The 21305-nt window shown below is 41.1% G+C and overlaps 1 protein-coding gene across 4 annotated transcripts in view; it reads right to left on the reverse strand.

The window, feature by feature from the left end:
- The window catches only part of soga1 (suppressor of glucose, autophagy associated 1), an 88573-nt gene that overhangs the window by 57763 nt on the left and 9505 nt on the right, over nt 1-21305 (reverse strand). For all 4 annotated transcript variants that reach the window (XM_047577671.1, XM_047577654.1, XM_047577663.1 and 1 more), the window contains exon 4: nt 8150-8299. In XM_047577671.1, coding sequence (XP_047433627.1) covers nt 8150-8299 — 150 coding nt within the window. The remainder of the gene's footprint in view (nt 1-8149; nt 8300-21305) is intronic.

Below are 21305 nucleotides of genomic sequence, written 5' to 3' on the forward strand. Positions count from 1 at the left end.
AGACAAAGAATATGTTTGTGTTCTTATCTGGCTACATTTCCCTGCAGGGTCTCTATCACTTAACGTTTGTACTCATTCATCCCTCCCTCTCTCACTCCTGATATTCACCCATCCTACCCCCCTCCTTATTTCTGCCCTCCAGTCTTCTGTTCTTGCCCTTGCTGTGTGTGTTTACAGTAATATTGCACCCCAGTCCTCTCATAGCGCCTCCATCAGTGACTCGACCGGTCCTGGGCTTTTCAGTGTGTGGGGCATGTCAGAGATACTCATGTTACAGCTATTGAGGCATGAAATTACCCCTCGACTCCCTACGGGCTCCTAAAAGATGTTCCACTCCTGAAAATTTGAGCACAAATATTGGCGGTGAGTAAAGGGAACATGTGGCAGAGGCAAACACAACGCCAGCTTACAAAAGCAAAGACAAGTTATGTTAGCTCTGATCTTACCCTGAGCCTGTAAGAGATTCTCGACAATTGATTTTATGGTGGAGAAATGATGAGAATCTGTCCAGATTAGTGGGTGTGAATCAAAGAGAGCAGAATTAGTTTTTAGAAATTTAACTGGCAAAACAGAAGATGGATCCTTCTAATGTTTGCTCATATCTTGAGACCATCTTGTGAAGGAAAACTCTCAGTTGATAGCTGAAAATTAAATAGTGATGAATAGAGAGTTAGAGTTCTAATCTGCAAAGAAAATTTATATGAGGAATGAGATAACCCACGCACTTTGCTACAGGTTATTAGGTATCTAAAGCTAATGCCATCTATTTCATTTATTTAATATGGTTGCACAGTGGTGTGCCTGTGTGGGTTCCTGCAGGTCCTGCAGCTCGCTCTCACAGTCCAAAGACATGCATCTTAGGTTAATTGGCTGTGGATGTGACATGCAAATGGTTCTTTGTCTTTCTGGTAGCGCTGATAGGCTGCCAACCTGTCTAGTTTATGCCCTGCCTCATGCCTGAAATAGGCCCCTGTCCCCCACAGGATTCACTGGAACAAGTCTGATCCACAGAGGCCCCTACCCTGAACCCATAGCACCCAAAGACCCCACTAACAGCATTATATTACCAGACATCACAGGACACCCTCAGTAGGCCCATGTCAATTCTCTGATGAGTCACGACTGTTTTGGAGGCACAAACAAGACCTACACAATATGGTGGTCATAATGTTATGTCTGATCGTTGCATGTGCTCTTTGTCTGATATTAATGTTGTAGCACTGACATATTTTCTTTAGTTTGCCCTTGTACTGTTGATCTGTTCTTTCCCTTTCGGTCTCTTTGTGTGTGTGTGTGTGTGCGTGTGTGTGTTCCCAAAGGACTCCCTGCTCTCCTACACCACAGTATATGTGTGTGTACCTATCGTATGAACAAGTACAAGTGTGTATGTGTGAGTGTGTATTGTGTCTGTCCCGCTGGTATCCGTGAAGCTCTCATCGACCCAGAAACCCTTCTGGCGTGATTCCCCTTGTCTTCCCCTGACTTTCCTCTCCTCCTCTCAGTTTCTTTTTGCATCCATTCCTTTCCTTTTTCCATTCCTCATTTTCTAACGGTCGCTCTTCTTATTCTATCTATCTATCTATCTATCTATCTATCTATCTATCTATCTATCTATCTATCTATCTATCTATCTATCTATCTATCTATCTATCTATTACACACATGTGTCCTCTGTGGAGTGGGGTTGTTATGTGGCTCATTTTCCCCTCAGTTCTTCTAAGACTATCTTCGCTCTAATCAATCACTGTGACCCAGATAAAGCTAACTTTAAACCCGGAACGTTTTGATGCCCTGACCCATTTAACAACACGCCGGTCCCTGCAGAAAATAAACAGCTTCATTGTGTCCCACTGGTCTGAGATGGCCTGTCACGACCTGCTTGTAAAGTGAATATGGAGGTGAATAAAGAACTGATGCTGTGCTGTTTAGCTGAATTACATTACTGTGATAATCCAAGTAGGATCTTTCCCTCGTGACATAATATATGACCTGAAAATTCACATTTAAGATACAGTTAGTTGCACCACTTTTCTCTTTGTTTTTACGTAAGCACTGGAATGGGACACATGAAACAGGAAATGCACTGAACTACTAATTCACCACAAATAATCTACAACTACACCTCATCCATTAAAAAACCCTCATGTTTAAAGGGTGAATTCAGGTCTGTAACATACAGCATGTTCCCCCTTAAACATGCAGACACAGCCACAAATACACACTGCAAAGTCTCCAGCTACCCTTGCCCGACATCCCTCAACTCGCTGCAAACAATAGGCAGCACTTCCTGAAAGTCAGGAATAACAGGGAACAGTTTCCTTCAGCAAGATGGGAAAATTAGGGAGAGAGGGAGAGCGAGGGAGAGAGAGAGGCATTAAAGGTATCCGACTGGGAGGAAACAGTCTTGTGGGAACAGTTTGTGTCTAAAGTTACTCCCTCGTGTGATATTCCCTAAATATTCAACAGTCCACTTTAAACTAGGCCTGCTTCTTTCTTAACTAGCAAATATAAAGTTCTACAACACAATACCAATAAGATAATAGATGTGAGGTAGAGCAGTTTAAACAGCTCTTTACATTATGTCACCTTGTTATTCTTCTGGAATGGTTTAAATCCTTCTATACCTGACTCCAGCATGCTGTCAACTTATTAAGGTTGATCACAGCAAATAAACCCAAAAACCTTGTATTTCCACTGGCTTGTGTCTGTGACTTTTCACTCAGATTAAGTCAGTCTTTCCCAGCGTTTATTATTCTGATTGGTAAGCTCCAATGACCTGAGCAGGCGACGCCCACACATGTATGAGCTGTATATGCCCCCGAGTGCCGGGTGAGTCATGAATATTTTGAAATTGTTTTCAAAAAAATGGACCTAAAATACCAGGAAAATGAACTACTCAGATACTACTGACGTCTAGTAGAGGTTCCATGGTACTCGTAACATGTGCACATATTTGTATTTACTCTTGCAATAAAACAACAAAAGGAATGAGTCTGCTTCTTGACAGCAGTGCCATGGGAAAAATGTGTGTATGTGCCTAAGCAGACAGCGTGACCTTATCATCCACAATGGACTAATTCTAAATCACTATGTACACACACAGGAACCTCTTGAATGACCTTCAAGGGAAACATGGATTTAAATACATGAAGAGAGAGGTGGAGAGACAGTGAATCTACATCTACCTGAGACTAAAATAAAGAACAAAGGTTGAAAAAGTGGAGAAACAAAGAGAATAAAATACTGAGTCAGTGAATAAAATGCTGCATTTTTCTCTTCACCTTCTAGTCACTAAGGATTTTTACCCAGTTAAAGCTGTTATCTCGTCCTTTGCCAGGCCTCCTACCAAGACCCCACATGGTACATGCTCCATCTTCATCTTGTCCTTTTTTTGTCTTTCCTGCAGTCCCTCACTCCATAATTTCCCTCCATGTCTTTCCAGTCATTTCCCTCTTTGTTCTCTGTCCCTTTATTTCTTTGTTTCTCTCTTTTCTATTTGTCATCTGAATTATTCAAGTAGCCAACCAACCATGTTTCTTTTAGCCTCTCCAGTTCTCTTTGTGTACAGTTACCTTGGGGCAGTGTGGTCACAGCTGGAATAAAAGCGTTTGTGGTCAACTTCTACTGTGCTCCACGAACAAAGAATGATTCAAGCTGGGAGCCCAGCAGAAACAGTAATATTGATGTTCTGCTTATCACAGCGTGAGCATGTAAAAAGGAAGATGTAACCCTTTTTGTCAAGAAAAGGGACAAAGCTTATGTCAAGAAGCAACAGACGCATGCTGCACTGCTTCCTAGTAAAGATTAGGGAAGATACATCAATTTTGAATCCATATTAACTAACAAAAAATACAGCGTTGTCCGGTTATTAGCCAGTTATTGTGATTTGCACAAGGGAGCACGGGAACAGATAAAGACCAGAGTCCAGCTTTCCCTGTTGAAAAGACGAGAAGTAGGCAAAGGGCAAAGGGATGTTTGGCATGTTCCAGATTTGTCTTGTGCACAAATGTTTCTGTGTAAGGCTCATAAATGACAGCATGCTGACATCCTGAAGCCTTCAACCTTCCCTCAACTTCATTATCTCTCTGACCACCATTTTTTTTACACCGTCCCTTCAATCAATCCTCCCCACAGTCGAGCATCCTCACCTTCAGATGACACAACACCTGGATGGTACACATCCATCCATCCATCCATCCATTCATCCATCCAAGACTTTCTATCTCCCCCTCCTTCTATCCTTCTTTAACTCTAACCCATTGCTCCTTTCATCAAATCCAACCTTGCCTTGTTCAAAGGTCAAACAGCTGGAGTGGATCGATTGTTCTGGAGAGGGAAGGGAAGATGAGAGCAGGGGAAAAGAGAGAGGGGAGAGCGGCAGAGGAGACAAAAATGGCGAGGTATGAGAGGGAGAGAGGGGGAGTGAGGATTTTGGTATGATGGAGAGAGAGGGGGAGGACAGGCTGGAGCAGGAGGAGGAGACGGACAGAGGAGGGAGACGGAAAAAGAAATCCCCGCATCAGCATTCCTCTGTGTCTCTTAGGGAGCAGCAGGAGGGAGGGAGAAAGAAAGAATGGTAGGTGGTAATATATCGGGAGACAGAGGTGGAGGGAGCAGAGGAGTGATGGCGGAGGGGAAGGTGGGCTGTGAAGGAAAATTAAGAGAGAAGACATCTCTCCTCCTTATTGACTCCCTCATAATGAAGATACAAGACTGTGTTTGTTTTCAGGTCTAATAGTGTCTTAAATGTAGCCTGCGCCTACACAAACACACCATGTGCAAAGATAATAGTTCACAGTATGGAATACAACTTCAAAGTAAGATAATGATGTATACAATATATACAACATCAGACTGAACGAACCCATGTGGTCAGTGATGCTTTTAAATCAAACTGCTGCTGCTGCTGCTTTAGGCAACTCGTCTATGAGCCACTAGCCTCATTATCTACAATTCAGCAAGCTAACATGTGAGTAACAGGTTATGCTTGTAATCTCATAATATTTTTGAAGATAATGTTGATATTTCCAATGGCCTCATAAACTTGCCTTTGCATTTTATTATTAAGTTAGCCGCTGGTTAGCTTGATAACTCTGAGGCTGCTAGACACCGACTGTTCCCTATGTTCTCATGATGTTCTCTTACGGCTAATGTTACAGTTTGGATGCCTTATATTTCGTAACCGTGCACTCATGACTTTCATTTGAAGTTAAAGTTTAGTTAAAGTAACCCAAACATTATGACTGACTTGGAGTGGGATTTGGACAGGAAAACTATTTGGCAAAATGTTTTTAGAGTTTTGAAAAGCCCAAACTATCCATGTATACATCTAAAATTTTGTCAAAGAGCATATTTAATACTGAAAATTAGACGCCTAATGGCTAAACACCTGGCTCATGGCCCATTTTGTTCATTCTGCCCTCATGGAACCATTGGCTCCTTTGTACATCTTGTTTGGGAATGTCCAGGGGTTGCTGAATTCTGGGAGAAGGTGACTGAAGCTAGTACATCTTTTAAATGATGACTCTCAGCCCTGTCACTTAATGAAAAACATGAATAATCTGGTTGGCTGGCTTAACTGCAGCAGAAAGGATTATGGCCCTGTGATGGAGACCCCTCATATCTGATTTAACAGATCCTTTGCAGTGATAAGTGCATGCTTTTTGAATATGGAACGCTACTTGGTTGGTTGGAAGGTGGAGGAGAGTGGGATGGGGTGGGGGTTGGGGTTGGGGATGGGGAGTGGGTTCATTTAAAATTGTAATTTTAACATTTTTTATGTTTATGTTTAATAAAAACTGAATGAGAAAAAAAACTGAGTGGCTTTGGGGTGATCACCAAAGTGTTAAAAATGGAGGAAACTAGCATATTACTATCGCTGCCCTATCTCATCCTGCTATCTTGCTATCTGTCACTAAGAGAGAGGGGTACCAGTGGTGAGGCAGGAAAGGAAAGTACAACTGTATCAACTTGAATTTGCCATGTTGACACATTTTCAGTTGTTAGCAAAGAAGCAGCAAATAATGTGATGAAATGCAGCTAAGTCTATGCTAAACGACAGCATATAAAAAGCCAATGTCAGTGCTAATAATGAACATGCAGCATGCACCAGTAGCCTCCATAGCTGTTTATACCAGTACATTTGATTATCCAGTACAAATTGGATAATGGTTTTGCAATAAGAATTATCAAGAAAATAGCATACTGATCGTCTTACACAACGTAGTAATATGCTAACTAATAAACAGTATTCATATAATACTACCATAGAACTGAGGAGATAAGTATTATTGCATGGAGGTAGGATTTTTAGTCACTTTTAGTTTTAAGTTATGTTCTTTGCAGCTTAAAAGTTTTAAAGTTTGTTTTGCACAAGGTAAGTTCCCGATGTAATATTGACAGCCTGCAGCAGCAAAGTAAAAGTCTAGCCAGTGCAGCACATAACTGTGCTTTTTAAAGAATATCAATGTCAGTGCAGACTGTTGGCTGCAGCCTCCCCGCAGTCAATAATTCACAAGCCTCCTTTACACCTGAATAATTATCAAAGCCTTCATTGGTTGCGTGTCTTTGTGGTTAAATGGCTCTCTATCTAGTCTGTTCATTTTTTATCACGCTGTTTTTTTTTTTAAGCAAATATCGTGTTATCTCTGCTTTTTCATTGTCTTGTTTGCATTGTCTCATCAAATGCGAGCCACAGATGAGTGAGACATTCCTGTGAGGAGTTGTCTGAATCATATCAGCTATGTGAAGAACTCTGTTCACTGAAGGGTTAGCATAACTCTGCACAACAGAGCCAAACACGACTTATGAAACCATGTTAGTCAGCCAGTGAGCAAAGAGCCAGAGAACCCCTCAGCACACCCATCATCTGGATCAACAATACACTAATATGACAGGTGGAAGCAGAAGTAACTATTGTCATTTTAATGAAGAAGCCTGGAAATAACTGTCATCATTTCATCATGAGTTTGTGAACAACAAAGCACAGTGAAAGTAGTTGGTTACCTCTCTGAGAAGTGATCGTAGCCTTCGCCTGCAGCTTCACTAACAGCTCATGTCTGCCTCCTCACCTAACATTTCAGTAATTCTAACTAAAAAAAAAATTTGCGTTGTCTTTTTTGAGGATATATGTTAGATGAATGATAGCTTTTAAATTCTACAAAACGAAGATATGATAAAAATTGAGTGGTAAATGAATCATCACATCAAGGTGCTAGACTTGCACCACTATGGATGTAGCATCAATCTGCCCGCTGACATTAGACTCCATCTTAAGCTCATCAGTCGAAGAGAAAGGCAAAGAACAGAGTGATGACAAACACTGAACGTCCCTCTCAGCCATGTTCCAGCCGCTCACCAACCACAAACTGGCAGTGGCATCGAGGGAACACACAGTCCACCAAGACCAGAGAGGACAAACCCAGATCCCCAGCCAGCAACGCAGCCATCCATCCAACCCTGACCCACATCAGGACCCTGGTTCTGGGCCAAGGCCGTGACCACTAGACCATCAGACGTTGGGGAAAACAGACAATCACCAGTGGGAAGGGAGAATGAAAGGATAGGATAGAAAGATGAGGCCTTATTTTCTGCTTTTTGCAGAGGTCAGCTTTTCACAAAGCTAATCTCGGTGCCCCATCAATTTATTTATACTTATCTCCCACTAAAAGGAGGGGATGTTATTCATTTTCACTTCAGCTGCCTGTAACATGCAATTTCTTTGTTTTCTTTGCAGTGTTTTACTGGTTGCACTGTGTATAACAAGAAGTCCCTGGAGTGGCGGCAGAGTGGCAGAAAGGAAGTCAACACTGAACGAGCTCAAGAGACGCAATCTTCTGAGGATTCTAGACAAACCAAGTTCAGTAAACATAGTTTTCTTCAAAGGGGGCAAAAGGATGACAGGCAAAACAAGGATCTCCCTGGAATTCAGTGTTTAGCTGAAGTTTCTAATGAGGTCAAAACTCAAGTAGACAAAGAATCTGAAATTGTAGCTTCATAAACCGCTTCAACAGGAGAAGCTTACTAAATTGCTGGGCAGTATAGTGTGAGTTGTTAGAGTGAGGAATTCCTCTATGAATATATTGATTCTATTCAAATCTAATCTGGCCTGGCCAGACCTGATTTGGTTCCACACTTATCTGCATCCTACCTTGTCAATCTCCTGCTGTAGGACCTGTCTGGCAACCTCCAGGTCTTGCAGTCGGACCCTCAGATCCTCGTTCTCCTGCTCCAGGCGACTCCTCTTCTTCTCCACGCTGTCCAGCTGGCTATGGAGACGGATGGAGACGTCCTTCGCCACCTGAGAGAGTGAAAAGGGAGGGATGAAGGAAGATGAGTTTAGCTTTAGGTGTTTTACCATCACTCAAATTGCTTTCATGCGTTTACTTTTCGAGGGCGTATACAGGACTGGAGTTAATTTCAATACCTTTTCAAGACCGTCTCAATATTTTTTAATACCTCACCACCACTTCGAACTGTAACCATTTACATCAGTGACACCTTTAACTGAACAGTTTTAGTTTACGATAAAGACTATAGACCAGTATCATACAACTAGCGATGTAACGATTACAGGTGTCATGATAAAACACGGTAAAATTCAGTTAGTACTCAGACAGTTAGTAATAACATTTCAAAAATGTATTATCATTAAAACCGTAATAATGTTGGTCACAATAACCGTTTAATGTCACTACATCTCTACATACAGAATTCAAATAGGCTACGAGAATAAATCGAAGACAAAGTTTGGACACATGTTTAGTCTAAACGCTAGTACACTTGCATAAACTGAAAACTAGTTAACACGCAGCGTTGTTGTGCCACCCAGAGCCAACCTGATGTCGGTAAAGATGAGGAGACAGTCCTACTAGCTAAGGTCTTAGCTGTCGCTTCGGGTGCGGTTGCTAGTAGCGGTGTAACGTTAATACTAGGTTGTGGTGGCGCGACCATTGACTGTATATATTAGCTAGCAATGGATAGCTACTATAAACAATCAATGGGCTAGCGCCGTGACATAGGGTGTGTTGGTAATATGCACCGAGAGCGCCAGGGCACACTCGGGGTGCTCTGTGCTCTTTCGAAACGTCGTTTGTGCCTCTGAATTTCCTCAGAGACAGTTTACGAACGCACCCATAGTAGTCGTTTTTATGTTACAGGTTTATCTTTGTGTTTTAATAAAAGAATAAATTCACAAGCTTTTTCAGTGTTTTAGGACTCAAACGCAAAATTTAACCCCAAAATCCCTTCAAATTTTAAGACCTCATAAAGTCATGATAAAATGTTTTAATACTTTTTAAGGGTCTTAATCTCCCCAAAATTGAATTATCAACCTTTAATTATTCTCAAGACCCCGCGGATACCCTGTTTTCAAACGTAGTACCATTTCCCGCCATGTAAGAGTACAACTGTGTGCAATTCATATTCCCAAACTCCAAGAGGAATTAAGAATATTTCTCTTGGTGTAAGCTGATCTAACTTTGCCAAGGTGACAACAGTAACCTTTGAACTGTCATCATGGGATATTACTCAGGAGATTCATTTCTACATTACTAATCTCTGTTAAAGTAAAAGAGAGAATCTTGGCTCTAGTTAAAAACATTTCCAACCATGTCAAATGTTCTAGGAACGCTGCCAGTGTAAACAGGACCAGTTCACGGCTGGTTATTTTAGCTGGCTCTGTGAGGTGTATTGTCTATCAGCAGGAACTTTCTGATCTAATAGAGCAGGGAGATAATTTATGCCACTATGGCAGGAGCTGATATTTTATACATAATGTGATCTTATGAAAGTCTGATTGTTTCCCCCCAAGGGCACTTATTCATTAAAAGTTTCTCATGTCAAAGAGTCAAACGAAAGTCAACCCTTTCATGCGTTCAGCAGCAAGTACACAGGGAAGATTGGACATGTGTGTGCAGGGAAGCAGATCTTTAAAAGTTGGAGAACTTTGCAATACTTTGCAAGCCTTGAAACTAATTCACCTAGATTTTAATTTCTTTGTGGCAAAAAGTTGGTCTGGTAGGAACTGATCACGTTCTAGATAAGCCTGCCCGGTTCAATCAAATCATAATCAAAGGCAGTTTTTATGTGATGGACGGAAGAGTTAAAGCAACGTAAATCACATGTCATCTGAGCAACATGGGGTTGCATTTGCTATCCACAAAATGGGTGTGTGCGGTTGTAGGGCTAATTGTTGAAACATGCCCCATAATGAAATCCAAATGGCGTATTGCCACACTCACATGCTGATAAGAGGGGAGTCTGGTTACAACAGGCTAATGCACTCGGCTGAAATGACTCAAGAGCTGAAGGTGAGATTTTAACTGCCAGTTTGAATATCTGTACAGTGGTATTAGAAATAATCCCAGAGAATGTCAGCGTCAAGGGTTTACATTTGATTGACAATGCCGCTTTACTCGTTCTCCTTCACCATTGTGAAAGTATTGATGCAAAAACAAGGGCTTTAAATCCTAAACCAAACTTAAACAATTTTTGTTGTTGTTGTTGTTGTTTTGGTTGGATTTTTCTTCTTCTTTTGAAATAAGTTTTCATAACTGTATGCAATGAAAAAGAAATGATGTGGGATTTTTTATTTTTTTTTGCCTTAACATCATGATGTACTAAACAATACATAAAGAAAAAGAAAACTGAACATAGCTAAACACCTAAACAGATTCTCTAATGTATTCACGTTTTCTTTTCCGTTCTCTGCTATAGACTTTACACCAGCAGTGGACATTTTGGAAGAATCTTTAATTTGCAAAAAACTATAAATGATGGATGACACATACCATAAAAATACAAAATGACCATTACGATAAATAAATCCTCACTTTGGAAAAGAATGGTCATGATGGCCATATCTGCTTGAAATCTGGCAAATCAATAATCAGAATAATAAATTAATCAGTTAATTAATATGTTAGCTCTAAACGGATTAAAGCATAATACACAAACTCAGTGAATAAATGATAGTTTGACCATATAACAGCAGATAATGAGTCCCACAGTTAATACAAAACCTATTTAAGTGAACACATGTTTACGTACCAGGGTATTTGGTAATTAAAATGTGGCTAATAGATTGTTACGGCCCTAGTGCCATTGTAGTTATTATGGTGTGTTTGTGTATCTTTCTCCACACTCCTTCCTCCAGCTGATCCCAGCTGGTTCCACTCAGGCAATCAGCTGATCATGGTTAAAGAGTGCAGGAGAGGTGCTACCCGGAGAGAGAGAGAGAGAGAGAGAGAAATAAATGGTGGACGTTGTGGTGTTTCTGGTTAATTTTGTTGCCAGATGTCTTACGCTCAGGTGTGGTGATGTTTTTAGTTAAGTTGTTCCATCAGAGATTCCCATGGCTGATGGTTGAGTGTTGGCGTGTGAGTGTTTGTTTGTGGTTGTTGGTTCTGGTCTGGTTTACTGCCAGTGTTTTCAGTTAAGGTTTTTCATCTGAGATATTTTAAATAAAGAATAATTATTTTACACATAGTATCCAGTCTCTGTGTTTTCCTATCCCGGGAACTGTCTTCTTTTGTTTTCCTTCCTTCATCCCCTGGATAAGACCTCAGGAGGTAACAAAGATGTCAACAGCTTAATAAATATGCGTTTAAACTTTGAGCTGATCACTTTGGCTCAGCGGAGACTAAATATGAGGACATTCATTTTAGACCATGTTTGATTTGATGAAATGAGACTGTAATGATTCCCATCAGGAGCTGACTTAAAGAATTTATCCAGCATTAGGGAAAAGTACTTGAGTTAAATCAGTCACTCACTAGCTCATAAATGTACTTAAACTCCATTAACCCCAGCACTGAATTAGTCTAGGGGGATGAAGAGTTTAATGTCTGAGTTTATATTGATCGATTCTTCCTTTATGCCAACACTATACAATAATCAGACATAACATTATGACCACCTTCCTAATATTGTGTGTGTCTCCCTTGTGCCCCAAAAATAGTTATGACTCAGAGAATGGTCATGGACCTTCTGAAGGTGTCCTGTGGTGTCTGATTGTTAGTGGGGGCCTTTGGATCCTATGGGTTGAGGGGAGGGGCCTCTGTGGATCATCCCACAGATATTTTATCAATTTGTGTTCTGGTCAATTTGGAGGCCAGGTCAACACCTCGTGCTGTTGTTCATGTTTTTTTTTTTGAGTTGTTCCTAAACAGTTTCTGTGTGTGTCAGTGTCAGGCTGCATCCTGCTGGGGATGTCTGCTGCCATCAAGGAGTGTCATTGCTATAGGGTGGGGGTGTCTGGTCTGGTCTAGGTGGGTGGTACAAGTCTAAGTAACATCCATATGGATGCTAAGTCTCCCAGCAGAACACTGAATTGTTGCAAGATGGTTAATGTTATTTACTTACTCCTGTCAGTGGCCATAAAGTTGTGGCTCTGTACGTCTATACTGTATTAGTGTATATCTTACTGATCTGAATACCATCTTCAAAATATAAGAGTTAAGACATAATTATACAGCTTTGTAAAAGAATGTGGAAGTAATGACTGCAGTACTGTAATCACTGTGTGAGAAAGATGATTTATCCAACTGTGTACGAGAGGCTGTCTACATGTGTATCTTTTTGTGTGTGTGTGTATTTGTAGTTTGTTTCTCACTTGTACAATTTGTGTCCTCCTGCCAGCCTGCATCATCTCTCTTGAGCACAATTTGTTATTGTGTGGATTTACTGTGTGTCTGTATGCCCGAGTATGAAAGTGTGTGTGTATGTTTGTGTCTTTGTGTGTGTGCTTGAACCAGAGCCAGTGTGCAGCTGAGTCCCACAATGCCCCTCTGTACTGCCCACTCTCACTCTACCCAATTGCTCCCTGAGTTCCACCATGCTCCAATTCATGTTTTTGATATGTGTGTACACTGTGTAGTTCTTCTTCTCCGTCATTCAGATTCTTGTGTCTCCGTTGGTCCTTGACAGCTCCTCTTGTGCTCTGGTAATTTTCCTATTTTCTTTGAGTCGTTTTCAGTACTTCTTGGTTCTATGTAATTATTTGTGTTGTTCAACCACCACTCATCTCTGATTACATGCAAACACTGCGATATATCAACGTATCAATATAATATAGACAAATTGGGAAATAGAAATAATTATTTCATAGAATCAATTAATATTAGTCACACTTCGCCAACTCAGGGAAATATCTGTCTCTTCAGCAGCTGCAGTAAAAGACCCATTGTTTTCGTCAGCTGCTTGCTAACTCGGTTTGGTGCTGAGCAGGTAGTGTTACGCACGTTTTCATAGTTTTTCCTCTGGAAGCAGCTGCCGGCTGTGGCTCAAAATGACGCAATGAGAACAGTGTAAGTGTAGCAAAGTAGAGCTGCATTTAACAACCAAGATGAATCTCAGTGTGCATCTTTAGAAACGATAACTCTCTAGCATTATGAAAATATGGTTTTCTATTCAGGTCAACCATGTTATGTAAACCCAAACCATGATCTGTACTAAACCCCAACCAAGTCCCTTTTGAATCTACAAGCTTAACCTTTTAGCAGACTTGTTGGTATGGGTTGGAGTTGAGGTTAGCATATAGAGATAGATGAACCCTCTGTGACATCACCCATGGTATTTCTGAAGAGCAGGGGCATTTATCAATATGCATTCTCTCTTTTTCTTTTTTGGGCCTCAAGGAGATGGGTCCCTGCAGAGGAGCTGAGTCCTGCTAAAGATTTCATTCTGTTAAAAGGAGTTTGTCTTTGTCAACGTCGCCTTTGTGCTTTCTCTGGGGGTTGAGGCTGGGTTTTGTAAGGTATCTTGAGACAATTTGTATCGTTTTTGACACGATACAAATAAAACTGAATTGAATTTAATTCTTGTCTGTACTCGTGTTCTCTTGGTCTTGTGAAATGTTGCTGCCCAAGTACTGTTCCCTTTCAAAGTATGCATCCGGCCAAGTACGACCCGAACGCCCGGATATGTTCTCGCCCTGACCAACGTGGACTTTGTGGTCCAAAGTTTGTGTACCTGGGATTCACAGCCCAGTTTTGAAGCTCAGTATGGAGGCTCCAGCCATCTCCATCTTGGCAGTATTGTTCATTTCTGCTGTAAGGTTGGGTATTTTAAAGTGGAGCAGCCTAAAGTTTCTCACTAGAGGAACTGCAGTTTAAGGTTTTTCTGAGTTGGCAGATTGTTACACGTCCACACATCCATGTCAACTGAAAACAGATACCTACAGGTGAAAACAAATCACCCACCAATAACTACATTGAGTCAAAGCTGCTCAATGTGCTCACATGCCACTAAAGTGCTTTAGGGCTTTCAGGACTCCACACACACAGGACGTAAAGGACGAAAGGGTAAGGAAACTAGTGTCACTATGCTGCACAATCTGGTGTTGTAGGTTATAGGTCCTGGTAGCTTAAATATGCATTCTGCACCAGAAAATCAAGGGCACATATCCTAGTTCCACCCACAGTGGTTAGATCTCAGGGAGGTCAGGCAATTATCAGATTGGTTTATCTCTCCCAAGCAGGTGTATCTCCCTGTTTCTCTGTTCCTCCCCCGCCTAGGTCCTCCTTCTCACTTCTATACTGGCCTCCCCTCCTCTTCAACACTCCTTTGTCAGCCTTTGACTCCTAATAAATGCTGTATTCTTCTTGTGTTAAAAGGGACACGTGAAGGAATTTAACACCATGGAAGCACACCCACCAACCAAGCTATAGGATGTAATTAATATTCAGCCGGGGTGCTGCCGAGATGGGAGAGGATGTGTGTAAATGTAAAGGGAGTGTGTGACAGAGGGAGTATGGTATCAAGAGAGAAGGAAAAAAAACACCACACCAGCAGAAGCAGAGAAAATGAGGGTTTCTTAACTGTGCCTTTACCCGCACTCTACAAAATACACGACACACACAGGCACACACAGGCCACAGGGCAAATAGCCATATCATTCTACAAGTGGCAGTTAGTCATCAAAAGGGTCTTTTTCATGCACACTGTGTGTGGTTGTGTGTGCGTTCGATTGCGCTCAACAACTGGAGTCTTGTTCCTCTTGTTCATCCTCTTGTCTGCACTTGGGCTACACACACACAAACACACACAGCTGTGTTGTTTCCATAACGGTCATCCCTTCAACGACTTTCCTCCCTGTAGATGTTATCAGAGCTGTAAAACATGCAGCAAGTTGACAGAAAGAGTGTGTTTGTGTGTGTTTTATGAACAACCTTTGACATAAGTCAATGTTAAGGTAAAGTTAGAACATAGCTGTTGTGGTCATAAAAATTAAAGAGAATTTCTTTTCTATCCCTTCTCCCTTGTTATTTTTTTCTCTCTACTCAATAATATAAACCTCTGTGTACTGTGTAAACCTCCTACCCGACAGCACTGCACATCTGGCACCCAGCAGTATTGGTGCGCAGCAGTCCGAATGGGTGACAATAAAACTTTGTGGCTACGAGATACATAAAACCTCATAATTTGCAGGTTGCTGGTACTACATATACAAATGTGTACAAATATGGTTGTACCTAACAAAGACAGCTCAACAACAAGAAACCCTGAAAACAACACTACAAAGTACTGAGGTAGCACACTTTAGCACCAATGCTAGAAATGGCAAACATTTGTAAGCTAAGAAGAAACAAGCCAGACTGGATATTACCGTGGAAAGTTTTCAAAGTGTGTTGTAAAGCATGACTACCCCCCTGCACATACATGTCCAATCTATGCCAGCTATGTTTCACAACTTACAGGACTTAAAGGAGGAACTGGCTAGGCTGGATATTGTTACTGGCTTCTTGAATGGATTGAAGTCTGATTCATAAGGTCCCAATTTGATTAAATTCAGTATAAATTTATGCTAACACATCTCAATATGAAGCCAATTTTACTTAAAACTGATCCTAGTATTGCTATTGGTTTCACAGAATTTGGGTATATCCACAATATTTTACCACTCGTTGGCACATCTTGCTTATGACTTTGCTTCTTAGAAGCTCTACTGTTGTTATACTTTTTAAATCCAATCAGCTTTCAGGCCTGGTGCAAGGGTTGGAGCTTCTGTCAAGTTTGGAATCTCCCTCACACGTGGACTAATCTTGCAAGATTTGTAGTGCCAAAACAGTTTTGTGAGAATCGAAGAAGCATTGTAGCTTTCCAGTGACAATCATTTAGAAAGGGAAAATCTACTTTTTAAACCTAGCTTTAACACTAGCCAACACTGCTGTGAGAACAGGCCACATTCTGAGACTATTTCATGCCTCATGATGGTTATGATGTTTTGGTGTAATGTATCCCTCACATTTACTGAAACATGCATGTCTTCTGGTGGAGGAGGGAAGCCTGACAGAGACTTCACGGTGGTGGTCAAATGTAGGATCTGACACCTAAAATGAATTTACCACACCATCTGGCTTTGCACATTTCAAAAAACCAGCTCAGCAGCTAGAGTCCTTTATTGTTTTAAAATGTCATTTGTGGCTAAAAGCATTTTGAGTGAGACTGCAATAGAATTGCATTTTTAAAGAACAGTCACAATTGTGTTTATAGATGCTTTTTGTATTAAGAGTATTTTAGCTTCCTACGATTTTGCCAATCTGGTCTAATCTTTCATACTGAGGCAGAAATCTGACACATACCACTATTTAAGCTATAATTGTATCTACCTCAGCACTCTGCAGTGGTTCCGTCCGTCACTATGGCTTTATGTTGGAGGACGATGACTCTGCTAAAACAGATAAGCATCTCTGGTCTTACAGGCAGCCTTGGAGGTGAGCGTATTGTTCTTTAATGTGCTTACAAAGTGTGGCTCTCTGTAGAATTATTGACTGCCTACTGCTTAGCTGAAGTTCTCTTCTCTGTTTGTCACGAAAAAGAGAAGTGCAGGATCAGCTTGTAGCAGCACAGACCGATAAAGGCTGTTTTTGAAATCATTCACAATCACACACAAAAGGGTCTTCAAAGGCTGACAAGCCCAAATGAACTTGTGTTTTGGTCACTGTGGACATTGAGATTTTTCAGCACATTTATACAAGTAAAGATTAGCATTAGCTTGCTCAAATATCTCAAAAAGCTTCATCCATAGTTTTACATTGAAAGATCTTGGACTATTGGATAATATTATCTTCTGACTTAACAGCTAAATAGAAGTTTTAGCTAAAGACAAGTTTTTGTTACTGAGAGAAGTTACAGATCATCACTGTATATAAATGGCAGCTCGGAAGATATTTTTGTTTGTTTGATTATTTTTGTTTTTCTAACACAGATGTTGGTATCTCTCTTCCTGCAGATTACGTACATGTGATAGTGGTTGACATTTACAGCCTCTACCCACGCAACCATGAAACCAGAAATATTTAGATTCACAGAAAAATTACAGAGAAAAAGCAGAGGACACATTTTATGTAAATCCAATGAATTACAGGACGGTGAGTACTACAGAGTAAGCCATATTGTTGATATTCCGTGTCGATACTGTTGACTTTTATCACATTCGCCCAACATTTCATCCTCTCAGTACCCACTTAAACCATGTTACATCACAAGTAGTCAGCTTCATGTCTATATATAAAACCATTATGTGTGAAACAGAGCGACAGAGAGAGCCGGGCGTGACAGCTGTTCCAGTACAGGCTGTGATCCATCTATCTTTGGACAGAGGCGGAGAGACGGGGAGGGACAGAGGGAAGTGGCAGAGGGTGATGGAATGTGATGAATTCATAAAATCCTTGGCGCATCGTTAGGCAGTTTGAAAAGCACAATCTCACCTCCAGTGTCAGTTCATCCGTCTATTTGTGCATTCATAAAGGCACCTAGCTGGGAGTGCTCATACAGTACTTGATGTTACAGTAGTAGTACTGATGGTGCAGAAGCTCTTCAAGTGTGATTCATTATGGATCTATTGCTCAATTATATTTCAGTTGATTCTTTCAGTAATAATATGCCAGAAAAGACAACACGGAGACAGCTTCATATTGCTTGTTTCGTCATTTACCAGTCGAGTCCATTATGTAAATTTTCTGTGGATAGACCAATCAATGAATCAATTTACCATTTCAGCACACATGACAACTGTCCAATCATAGCTGATGGAAGTCTTACAATTGTGCTCTAAAAAGAGTCATACTCCATTGCTGCCTTCAAATGGGACTAGTGAGCTAGTGATTATGACACTGGAAGACATCAGCCACACAGTTATCAGTGGTAACATCAGACGCAACTGGCCGAAAACTGTTAGGAGGCCTAACAGTTTAACAGTTACAAAGCTAACAAACAGGTTAGCTATCCATCTCTGCAATCCCCTAAGATGTGAGCAAACACGTCACAAGTCAAGAATTTGGACCCTGTCAAAACTCCAGCTCCAGGATCTTAAATCCCACAGGACACAGCCATCCATATGAAGTCTAAGAGTGAACTCTGTAACTACGACAACATCTCAAGGTTTCACATATCTCGGGAGTTTAGCAGATCGCATCAAAAGATCAGTGAACGATTGAGTTTTGTTTATTTTAATGTAATATGCAATTATCAGCATGTCTAATTACTGTAGATTATTATGTGAAAGCTATATTTGTCTCAGTTGTCAGAGCACCAGCAGTATCTCTGCCTTGTGTCATGACCTGCAGTGCCGTAAAGTTTCAGCGGAAACTACAATGATGGAAATAGTCAACGCATGTTGCAAATGTAGTAGTGCTGCTACTTGGTTCCACACTGACAGAGGACACTTTAGTTAAAACCCACGGAATAAAAGCATCAACATGACACACACACAGATGAACAGAAAGCACACTTCCTGCTGACAGCAGGGATGTAAAGTGTGACACTTGCATGGAAACAGTACTTCCTACAGTGTGTGTGACACATAGTGTGGGGGTTGGGATATGAGTGCGCACAGTATGTGAGACATGGGAGAGCACTCGTACAGTTCTACATTTAAACTCGTTCTCTGTGTGTCACACACACACACACACACACACACACACACACACACACACACACACACACACACGGGACGCAGCATATGGAGATGAGGTTGGGAGCTTGGCCCTGCTCAGATAAATGTACCGGATGCTGCTGCTTCCCGCCTCTAATCTAATGGTGCTGTGTGTGTGCTCCGTCTTTGTGAGGACAGGTTTAAGTGGAAGGCGGTGAAGGTGAGGACATTTTGTCCATTACTTATGTGTCCAAAAGTTCTCTGCCTTTGTGACTGATGAGACTTCTGAGTGTTAGATATAGTAAATATATTACTCATGATTGTTATACTCTGACTATGTGTGTGTGCGTGTGTGTGTGATGCAGAAAGAGAGGGAGGTTGACTCTTGATCCCATAAACAAACAAATACACACAGTACACTACATAGGATCAACAGATAGTTGATCTGCTATATAGCTCAGAGGTGGTGAGCCAAAGGAAGAAGAAAAATTGCCACAGAAAAACTGAAGTGACTGAAAAACAACAAGTGAAAGAGGAAGGATATATAAATATAAATAGACACGTAAGCGTCTACTTCAAATCATTAGATTTACTGTATACGTAATGTTGACATTATCAGGACCACAGAGTGTATACAAGTGATGTGTGTGTAGCATAAATATTGTGCATAGCGCCATAAAGCTGTCCTGGTTTACATTCACTGCTGAAGTGGCATGTGCTCTCTCCTTATTTGGGCACCCAGGATGGAGCATTCAGGATCCAGGCTCTGTGCTAAGCTATGCTAAACACCTCCAGAGTCACTCTCATTACTAAAAGGAGGAGTCGTTTCTAAATCAATGTTTCCTCTACATGATCAGTAGTTCCTTTTCTAATGTAATTAGGATCATACTCGTTTTCAAGAGAAACGGAAAAACATCTCCTGGAGTAGCCAGATATAGTCAGCTCATGCAGAACTGATTGTCCTTGGAAATGTGGTGGAGTGCTGCTGTGTTGACATCATCCGAATCTTAACAACTATTTCCTCTGTATCTGTGTGTGTGTGTGTATGTTTGTATAGCACTCTTTCTGAGGACCAGTTGGAGCCAAAGACAGTTTGAGTGAGTCCGGTCGTGCGAGGGTTGTGTCTATGGTAACGGATACAGTAAGGTTACGGTTAGAATAAGGGGCCTGGAAATGCAGCATGCCGGTGGATGTCCTCACAAAGACAGCCATACAAACATGTGTGCGAGTGTGTCTGTGTGTGTGTGTCCAGATGTCTGCAGCCTGTGGGAATGAGAGCACTGTGTGAGTGGGACAGGATGTGATGTCAGAAATTCTCATGGAGATTCTGATGGCAGGACAACCTCTGACCCCCCTTAAACACACACTCACACAATCAAACACACGCGCAGTCACATGCAAGCGGGCACCCACAAGATGTCTAAACTGACATCTAAAAGGGAGAGCATGTGATGAAGACGGGGAGATATCACAAAATATTCTTGTGACGACCACATTCACACAGACACAGTCTTTGTATTTCATTGCTTTCAGTTGTCATTCTGTCTTTTCTCCATCTGCCTGTATCGCTCTTACCACCTCCCATACTGTCCCTAAAGGGGAACTAAAGGCCCAGAGAATGCCGTGACAGACGGAGAAAATCAGTCAAAGAGTTAGAGGGGAAGAGGGGACAGCGACTGTGGGAAAAGGTTTTTGTGTGTGTACATTTGCTGATTTGTTTGCATCTGCATGTGAGTGAGTCATCAAATCTGGAAAGTAAAACCTCAGTTAAGCCAATTACTTTTGTAAAGCAGCTGAAGGCAGGGCAGCTCAGCAAGTCAAGGTCAGGTTGGAGCATGGAGTGCAACCTTTTAGCTTAAGTAGGCAGCGCAATTTGTGATCATTCATCAAACATCCAAATGTGTCTCAGATGAGAAGGTCATTCATTGATTTTTGCTCTCAGTAATCAGAGTAATCACAGATTCATTTCCATTTTCTCCTCTTTTTTTTTGCCAAACTATTTATTACATGTTCTGATTTCTGCTCATTATTAAAGGGACTAATTTACTATAATGTAGTAATCAGTGTCATAGGCAGCAGCAATAACTTTGGGATAGAAGGACGTGTAATTCAGGTCAAAATCTGTTGAAATGTTAGTGCTATTTTCAGTAACAATAATATATTTCTATATGTCTGTCAAGGTTCTCAGTCATCCAACATATATCCAAAAAAGAACTGTGTCAAATATCAGGACTGAAGAACCTATGCAGGTGAAACATCTTCAAGAAACTCTACAAATCCGATTGGCTTTCTTTAACGTTTTTGGATCATATATTTCAGCAATAACTGGAAACAACAAGCTCTATTCATTCTAAATTTAGCCTTTCACATTGCATTTTATGGGCTTAGGTCAATTGTTCTCGACCTTTGTGGCTTATAACCCCTGAAT

Source organism: Mugil cephalus, chromosome 1 (genome assembly GCF_022458985.1).
Source record: "Mugil cephalus isolate CIBA_MC_2020 chromosome 1, CIBA_Mcephalus_1.1, whole genome shotgun sequence".
NCBI classification, from domain to species: domain Eukaryota; kingdom Metazoa; phylum Chordata; class Actinopteri; order Mugiliformes; family Mugilidae; genus Mugil; species Mugil cephalus.